Source organism: Oncorhynchus tshawytscha, linkage group LG08 (assembly GCF_018296145.1).
Source record: "Oncorhynchus tshawytscha isolate Ot180627B linkage group LG08, Otsh_v2.0, whole genome shotgun sequence".
In the NCBI taxonomy this organism is placed as follows: domain Eukaryota; kingdom Metazoa; phylum Chordata; class Actinopteri; order Salmoniformes; family Salmonidae; genus Oncorhynchus; species Oncorhynchus tshawytscha.
In genome coordinates this window covers 27,194,001-27,203,741 of record NC_056436.1, presented here as the reverse complement: position 1 = coordinate 27,203,741, position 9,741 = coordinate 27,194,001, and the positions used below count along the sequence as shown (strand labels likewise).

Genomic DNA, 9,741 nt, shown 5'->3' with positions numbered 1-9,741 from the left:
AAATGAACCGAACATAGCTAATTGGAAAGGGAAATTCTAAATGTAAATGGTTAACAGAAAATGGTAATTACAATGTCAAGTCTAAAATCTATGTACAGAGAGCCCGACATGGCTAGGATGTACTACTTACATGGGGGTGTGGCGTTACTCTCCTGGTTCAGGCTTCCAAGAAGCAATTTGCATACACTTTGAAAATGTAAATGTAAATTGAAAAGAAAAGAAAAAGCTTAATTACATTTACGATTTTCTGTTTACCGTTTGTCTTTTTCTGTTTACCATTTTCAATTAAGCATTTTCTAGTTTCATTTTAATTTAGCCATTTAATTGTGGCATTACTCGTGCACACTGATATATAATAATAACGCATTTATAATTTTTACAATCCGATTTATTATGTAACCATTGCATTTTCGAACAGGCACTGATCCCCCTCCATAGACATCTTTCTACAATGAGTTTTGGAGTCGGACATTTTCGAGTTCCCAGTTGTCTTGAACGCAGCATTTCCCTGGGAAGGTGGGTGGCGATGTTGTCAACGTGACTGTCATCAAGCAGAGGGAGAGAACAGCTATGGAAGCCATCCGTGGATGATTGCTTTTTCCCGTTGGACTTGAAAAGTGGCAGTGAGGCACTAGCCAACCGTAGATTTTGTAGACATAGATACACAACGTAAATGTTCAGGAAATTTGTTAGACACTTGAACTCTTTAAATTACAATTTTGGATATCATATTGGGTTCAACATTTCCCACGTAGCTAGCTTGCTAGTCTCAGTAGTCTGTCTCGCACAGGTAGAATAACGTTAACGGTCGGTGACAAAGGAGGGGTAAGGTGGCGAGGTAACGATGAATCGGTTTCGAAAGTGGCTCTACAAGCCTAAGGTAAGTTTGTGATTTTATTATCCTGCTATTGCCAGTAATCGATGTTATTAGCATATATATTGTAGAAAATAGCTTGAATAATGATGTTGATGCATCTTGTCTTTGGCTAGCTGTATGTAGCTAGCTAGCCTACATGCTAGTGCTGTCTTATCGTCTATAAAGTTGTTTATTTTAGTCTGGCATTTCGATAACTGAAGCTGTTGCATTACGAATGGCTGCTTCTCGAAGCAAATTGTCATCAACTGCATTGCCGAGATTGCTCAATACAGAAATAAATAACTTTCATTGCAATCTCGAACTGTACCCTACAGCTTTTGTTAACTAACTAGTTATAACAAACGGTCATATGACTCGGACTCAGAATTAATTTAGTTGTTGTAGTTCAAAAAAAAGATATATCTGATACAGTAGCAATTCAGCCGACTGAGTGAATGCATCTGACAAAATAAATAAATCAGGCTAGAAACCAATTCTTGGTATAGGGTAAATCTATTTGCATTCAATCACTTTTTGACAGCACCCCCTTTGAGTTGAACGAAACATTCCATACTTAGAAAGTGACATTTTGGACCTGAATGCCAAAACATTCAAGAGATAAAGATGTTCAAAGTTGACCTATTTTGCATACCCCACCATACCTAGTCTGATTAATTAGGCAGTAATGCACAATTTTGAAACAAAGCACTGCAAAAACTTGGAAAGTTTCCTCACAAGCCATAATGTTGAATAAAGTTACATAGAGTAAGTTTATATCGGGTGTCTGTGTGGTTGGTCCTTCAGTGGGTCGACATTTGAGACAGAATATCCACAGGAAAGTATTGTTTACCTGACTTTTTAGAGAGCCTGTAAGTATAAGGTTTGGCTTGCCACCTAGGTAAATGTAGTTTTATATTAGGTATTCAGTTCTTTCATCAATAGCTATTGAACTAAGCATGCCATGCCAGTGGAAATAGTATCATCTGAATCAGCTGAGGATGGAGAACAATCCAGACATTTCTTTATTTTATTGTAATTTTAAAAATATTTAATTTGAATAAAAACAATCATTCAATTCACCCAAAAAAGGTGGTTATTTTACTCCATCCTCTGATTCAGAATATACTATGTTCATTACCATGGCATGATTGGTTCAATAGTTGTTGACGAGAGCACTAACTTTACTTTGGTGCCAAACCTACCAGCTCTCTAAAAAGGCTGGTAAACAATACTTTCCTGTGGCTATTTTGTCTCAAAAGGACAAACACTACAGGTAGAGTAAGTTTAAATGTAATTTTATTCAACATTCTGGATTGTAAGGAACATTTACACAATTTTTTTAGGGTTTGGTTTCAGGCTGTATATAGCAATTACTTATGTATTACAACCTGATTACACCATACCATTCATGTCTTCATCACTGGAAAAGTTAAATGGTTGAGAATGATTTTTATTAAAATTATAATTTTACCTTAGACGTCAATTCTAAAAGCTTGTAAATTCTCATATGTTGTAGCTCAGACCGTATTTTAGATCTTAGGTTTTTGTGTTGTGCCCGCCATCAGTTGAGACACAACATGCTCTTGAATACAGGGTGGGTGCCATGTTTTGGCTAATAAATGTAATAAAAGGGGAATAAAATTCACATTTCAACTTTCAAATGGTACCACAAAGAAGGTCCACACATCAGAGAATGTTAACTTGAATGGGAATATCTGTTGTTTTTAAATTGTATTGTCAATCCTCCATAGGAAACCTATTGAAATCATAGAAATGTAGATAATAGAATAGACATGAACATTTAAGTTTACATTCGACGGTGGGTAGTACCGACAGCTATTTATGTGGTAATAAATAAACATTTCAATTAAATTTACAAACAACTATGACAGAATCTGTAGGTAGGACTGGGATCTGAACAGATACTTCACCTCTTCTGGGGTGACAGGTAGCCTAGTGGTTAGAGTGTTGGACTAGTAACTGGAAGGTTGCAAGATTGAATCCCCTAGCTGACAAGGTAAAAATCTGTCGTTCTGCCCCTGAACAAGCCAGTTAACCCACTGTTCCTAGGCCGTCATTGAAAATAAGAATGTGTTCTTAACTGACTTGCCTAGTTAAATAAAGGTTCAATTTTTTTTTTTTTGATAATTCTAAGAACTACCTCTTACAAGCAAGAGGGACAATCTGGTGAGATGTCTCAGAGAACCAGGGTTACATATCGTAACGCAAAGTTATCATTCAGTCGACTCGGTTCGACACTTGACAAACGCCCCGATTTTCCAATCTGTTGTGGTACATGGTAATGTACCTGATCCATCATACTCAATCCCTGACAACTGTACGCCTTGGCGATAGCCTCCACTACCCAATGGGAGAGGCGTTGTTTGGACAAAGCCCTACCCCGAGCAAGGTTGGTAAAACAAGCAAACAAACAGTTGGTCACAACTCTGGAATGGCCTGGTCCTGTCCATGTAAACTCAGCAAAAAAAAGAAACACCTCTTTTTCAGGACCCTGTCTTTTAAAGATAATTCATAAAAATCCATGGTAGTACCGACAGCCATCTATGTGGTAATAAATAAACATTTCAATTAAATTTACAAACAACTATGACAGAATCTGTAGGTAGGACTGGGATCTGAACAGATAGTTCAGCTCTTCTGGGGTGACAGGTAGCCTAGTGGTTAGAGCGTTGGACTAGTAACCGGAAGGTTGCAAGTTCAAATCCCTGCGCTGACAAGGTACAAATCTGTCATTCTGCTCCTGAACAGGCAGTTAACCCACTGTTCCTAGGCTGTCATTGAAAATAAGAATTTGTTCTTAAACTGACTTGCCTAGTTAAAAAAAGGTAAATAGAAATCATTTTGAAAGGCTGTTTTTCCATTGAAAGCCTATCCACCATACAAAGACTTAGGACCCAGTTCACAGTTTCTATGGCTTCCTCTACATGTGGCCAGTCTTTAGGCACTGCTTCTCTTTCAATCAGTGGCCAGTGGAAATTTCCATTCATCAGTCATGCGCCAGATCGGGAACGCGCCTTTCTTGTTTCTCCTTTCCTATTGACAAAGCTTTTGTCCGGTTGAAATATTATTGATTATTTATGACAAAAACAACCAGAGGATTGATTTTAAACATCGTTTGGCATGTTTCTACTAACTTTTATTGTACTTAAAAATAAAAAAACGTCTAGACTTAGTGCACACGCCTGCATTCGGGTTACTGGACAAAACGCGCAAACAAAAAGGGGGTATTTGGTCATAAAGACGGACATTATCGAACAAAACAAACGTTTATTGTCTAACATGGAGACCTGGGAGTTCCACCAGATGAAGATCATCAAAGGTAAGTGACTCATTTTAATGCTATTTATGACTTTTGTGACACTCTCCTTGGCTGGAAAATGGCTGTATGGTTTTCTGTGGCTAGGTGCAGACCTAGCATAATCGCAAAGTGTGCTTTCTCCGTAAAGCCATTTTGAAATCTGACACAGCGGTTGCAGAAGTTTCTTTATTCGTGTGTTTAACACTTGTATCGTTTAGCAATGTTTATGATGAGTATTTCTGTAATTTGATGTGGTTTGTTTGAGACAATGCATTTCTGACCATAACGCGCCAATGTAAACTGATATTTTGGGATATAAATATGAACTTTATCGAACAAAACATACATGTATTGTGTAACATGAAGTCCTATGAGTGCCATCTGATGAAGATCATCAAAGGTTAGTGATTAATTTGATCTCTTTCTGCTTTTTGTGACTCCTCTCTTTGGCCTGTATGGTTTTCTGTGACTAGGTGCTGACCTAACATAATCGCATGGTGTGCTTTCACAGTAAAGCCTTTTTGAAATCGGACACTGTGGTTGGATTTACAAGACGTTTATCTTTAAAATGTTGGCTGCAATTTCACTGGCTGTTGTCGAGGTGCGATGCTAGCGTCCCACTTGTACCAGAGGTTAAGACACTAACAGCTTACAGACGGTAGGCAATTAAGTCACAGTAATGAAATCTTAGGACACTAAAGAGGCCTTTCTACTGACTCTGAAAAACACCAAAAGAAAGATGCCCAGGGTCCCTGCTCATCTGCATGAACATGCCTTAGGCATGCTGCAAGGAGGCATGAGGACTGCAGATTGTGGCCAGGGAAATACATTTCAATGTCCGTACTGTGAGACGCCTAAGACAGCGCTACAGGGGGACAGGACGGACAGCTGATCGTCCTCGCATTGGCAGACACACTTGTAACAACACCTGCACAGGATCGGTACATCTGAACATCACACCTGCGGGACAGGTACAGGATGGCAACAACAACTGCCCAAGTTACACCAGGAACGCACAATTCCTCCATCAGTGCTCAGACTGTCCGCAATAGGCTGAGAGAGACTGGACTGAGGGCTTGTAGGCCTGTTGTAAGGCAGGTCCTCACCAGACATCACCGGAAACAATGTCGCCTATGGGCACAAACCCACCGTCGCTGGACCAGACAGGACTGGCAAAAAGTGCTCTTCACTGATCAGTCGCGGTTTTGTCTCACCAGGGGTGATGGTCGGATTTGCGTTTATCGTCGAATGAATGAGCATAACAATGAGGCCTGTACTCTGGAGCAGGATCGATTTGGAGGTGGAGGGTCGGTCATGGCCTGGGGCGGTGTGTCACAGCATCATCGGATTGAACTTATTGTCATTGCAGGCAATCTCAACGCTGTGCGTTACAGGGAAGACATCCTCCTCCCTCATGTGGTACCCTTCCTGCAGGCTCATCCTGACATGACCCTTCAGCATGACAATGACACCAGCCATACTGCTCGTTCTGTGCGTGATTTCCTGCAAGACAGGAATGTCAGTGTTCTGCCATGGCCAGCGAAGAGCCCGGATCTCAATCCCATTGAGCACATCTGGGATCTGTTGGATCGGAGAGTGAGTGCTAGGGCCATTCCCCCCAGAAATGTCCGGGAACTTGCAGGTGCCTTGGTGGAAGAGTGGGGTAACATCTCACAGCAAGAACTGGCAAATCTGGTGCAGTCCATGAGGAGGAGATGCCCTGCACTACTTAATGCAGCTGGTGGCCACACCAGATACTGACTCTTACTTTTGATTTTGACCCCCCCTTTGTTCAAGGACACATTATTCAATTATTCAATTTCTGTTAGTCACATGTCTGTGGAACTTGTTCAGTTTATGTCTCAGTTGTTGAATCTTGTTATGTTCATACAAATATTTTCACATGCTAAGTTTGTTGAAAATGAACGCAGTTGACAGTGAGAGGACATTTATTTTTTTGCTTGACTACTGTAAGTCATGGGAATGATCTTAGCAATGAATGTGGCTTTAGAACGTATCATAACCTTGGAGTAGTCAGGGGCAAACTGATTGCATGAAGGATAAACCGAGAGCGCATGATGGACACTAGCCATGATGGACACTGAGCTTGGCTGCAGCCAAGGTGAGCAAAGGGGCCGCCTTATAAGACAGTCTTAAGATCCACTGTCTCTAGGGGTTCAAAGTGATCGCCTGTAAGTGCATCCAGAACCAGGCCCAAGTCCCATGATGGGGCAAGTGGCTTGGAGATGGCGCACTCCCTTCATAAAACGACAAACCAGGGGGTGAGTCTCGATTGTCGTTTCACCTAGTAGGAAATGGCAGGCTGAGATCGCCTCCAAGTAGATCTTAACGGTGGAAAAGGCCTTGCCCTGTAGAGCAATTCCCATAGGAAGGCGAGAACGGCAGGGATGGAACCCTGAAAAGAGACCAACTCGCTTCTCTCAAAACACCTCTCGAATGCCCACTACTTCAGGTTGTAAAGACCTCTAGTAGAAGGGGCTCTGGCACTCTAAATTGTGGCAACCACGTTCGAGGGCAAGCCCACCGAGTCCAAGTTGGATCTCTCACGGGCCAGGCCCAGAGATCCATTAGCTCGGGATGAGGAGGAAATATTTCGCCCTGTGCTTGGGACAGCAGATCTCTGCACTGTGGCAGGCGCCATGGTTGCGCGTACAGGAGAGGTACAATCTCTGCCAGCCATGGCTTCCCGGGCCAATACAGGGCTATCAGGATGAGGAATAGACCATTCGTTCTCACTCTGTCCAGAGTAGGGGGGGGATCTGGCCCACCTGGAGGGAAGGCGTACAGAAGCATGTCTGGCCACTTGTAGGCCAGTGTGTCTACACCTAGAGGAGCATTGTGATCTTTCATCACGAAGAACAAGCGACAGTGCTCGTTGTCCAGCGATGCATACAAATCGACGGCAGCCCTGCAGTAATGCCCCCACACCTCCTCGTGACTCAGGATGAAGTCGCCACTCCCCTGGTAGGTGGTTCCCTCGCGACAGTAAATCCATACCTGAGTTTAGTCTGCCTGGCACATGGTTTGCTGTGAGAGAACAGCTGTTCCCTGCTCTATAGCAAGATCTCTCTCTCGCAAGAGAGGGAAATTGACGGAAGTGTGTTCCTCCTTGGCGGTTGATATATGCCACCGTAGACGTATTGTCCAACCTGACCAGGACATGTTGGCCCTGTAGGAATGGACGGAAGTGCCTGAGGGCTAGTAACACGGGTCTGAGCTACCGGAGAAGGCTGCTAAGTCTTCTTAGGGATCCTCCACTTCTGGGAGGGAGGCCTCATGGGAACGTCCTGGGCGAACATGTTGTTGTATGTGTCGAATTGCTACGCTTTATCTTGGCCAGGTCGCAGTTGCAAATGAGAACTTGTTCTCAACTAGCCTAACTGGTTAAATAAAGGTGAAATAAAAAATAATTAAAAATACAAATGAAGGCAGTCAAATTCCACATGACCGTTTAGTCACGGTAATTAGGCTTCTCCAAGCTCTAATGCTGCTGCTGGTTATTAGTAGCCTACCAAACTTGCTTAACTGCCTGGTACTCAGCACTCTATTGTCCCTCTATTCACTCTGATGCAAATGTATTCGAAAATCTAATCAAACACTTCATGAGCTCATGTTGCACAACATTTCTATAGGCTATGCAGTTGCGGGAGAAATTGCATACTGATGGCCGCTATAAAAAGAGGAGGATCCCATGAGCTTTCTCTAGGCTAGGCCTACTATATTTATTCATCTGCTTTCCTAATATTAAGCACATTGCTTATATTTACAACCGAAGTATAGCCTACCTGGATGGCATGAAAATAAACCAGTGTCCTCCATTTGCTATTTAAGTTCATAGATGACATGTATTCCTTCCCGCTGCCCCTGTTTAGATATAGATGCATGATAATGGTACATTTCTAAATCATAACAAATGTCACATACATTATTTAGTAAATAGTCTAATAGTTTATCAACATTTAAGCTAAACTTTCTTATCTGTTGCGTCAGCCACATTTTGTAAAAAAGTTTTTTTGATGCTAGTGGTTGGTTGTGTTCATTTGGGATCTGTCGCGTCCCACAACTGTCCCAGACTGTTTGGAATGTTTATTTCTCGCACAGAATATAATAGGTCGACCTTTGTACTATGGGGGATAGTAGATTGACATGGGCTAGTGCTTTTGCTGTTCGTTAGGCCTACTCATCTTGTTGGCAGACGAAAAGTAAATGTGGACAGTTCATCCAATATCTTCAATATACACCTCAGAAGGATGAGCACAGTTGCATCCCCATTGTGTCTGTCTTAACTTGTAGCCTGTGAGAAAGACCCGTGACGGCGAGCCGTGTGAGTGAGAGATGCTTCGGATTGCGCAGCAGACTCAGGGAGAAGGGCACAACGCAGCACCCTGGGCCGCAAAAGGCATGTCTTTTTTTAGGGTGCATTACAGCCACAAAGGGGATGAGGGAGTGAAATTATAGGCATTATCAAGTGCTTGTCAAGTTGTGAATGTGTGACTGATGTATAGTGTGTGCAGCCTGCGCAAAAAAACAAAGCAGAGCTCAAGCCTTTCAAGCAACTTTTTTCAAATCATCATTAGAGTCTCATCATGCAGCCTTACAATGTATTAAAAATCCAAACATATAGCCTAGCGTTTTTAGAACTCAAGTTACATTAACAACTCTAAATTAAGCATATAGGAGTACCTATTTCTTTGCTAACCGCTCAACATAGAATAGCTGCATGTGCACACTCCCTCAAATCATTGAGAAAATATTTATATTTTATTCAGCATTGTTCAATTGTATTCTTCATACTATCAAATAATATAAAATAATGCCACGGAATTATAAACTAATCTTGTCTGCTAAATGAACTAGTGTAGCCCACAGCCATTTGGCATAGCCAGATCAGGACCTAACATAAGGACAACTCAAAGAATCCTATTATTTTCTTCTGAAATAGAGTACATTTTCTTCATATCATGCTTCTTTAGACCTGTCTAAAATAAATAATTGATTTGTTGTGAAGGTGTAGGCTATATTACACGGATTTCTTAGACTTTTTAAAATGTAGATGTTCCAACGGTCAGCATCAGTAAGTTGTAGGCTATTTGTGGAAGCCAGGAGATGCTAAATGTGTTTATGTTAATTAACAGTCAATTACCGTGAGATCAAGTTATTTGCTTGACAATCACCAACTGACGAAATTTTGTGACTGCCATTAAGGTCTGCCCCCTTTGAAAGTTGGGGGTTCTCCGAATCAGCCTGAAGCGCAGACGGAGGGGATGCCTGAATAGCTTCTCCCTCCTCTGGTACTTCGTGGTCAATGAAGTCATCCTCGAGCAAGGACGAGGCCTGGCCAATACTTTCCCATGTACTTCGCTCTAAGGATACCGGAGCCAAGCTCAGCGCAATGCACACAACTAGCGGGGTCGACAAGAGCCTGCATAGCGTGTTCAACGCCGAGGCAAGTAGTACAGAGCGGATGGTAATCAGTCCCGGACATGTGATGCCTGCAATTGCCAGAGCAAGCTTTGCTAGGCTTGTGCTGCTTTTTCTCCCTCAT

The 9,741-nt window shown here is 42.2% G+C and overlaps 1 protein-coding gene across 3 annotated transcripts in view; it reads left to right on the top strand.

Annotated features, from left to right (window-relative positions):
* The first annotated feature begins 531 nt into the window (after nucleotides 1–531).
* The window catches only part of LOC112256752 (zinc finger, FYVE domain containing 28), a 52,929-nt gene continuing 43,719 nt past the window's right edge, over nucleotides 532–9,741 (top strand). For all 3 annotated transcript variants that reach the window (XM_024430220.2, XM_024430219.2, XM_024430218.2), the window contains exon 1: nucleotides 532–880. In XM_024430220.2, the coding sequence (XP_024285988.1) occupies nucleotides 845–880 (36 nt within the window). In that variant the 5' untranslated portion in view covers nucleotides 532–844. The remainder of the gene's footprint in view (nucleotides 881–9,741) is intronic.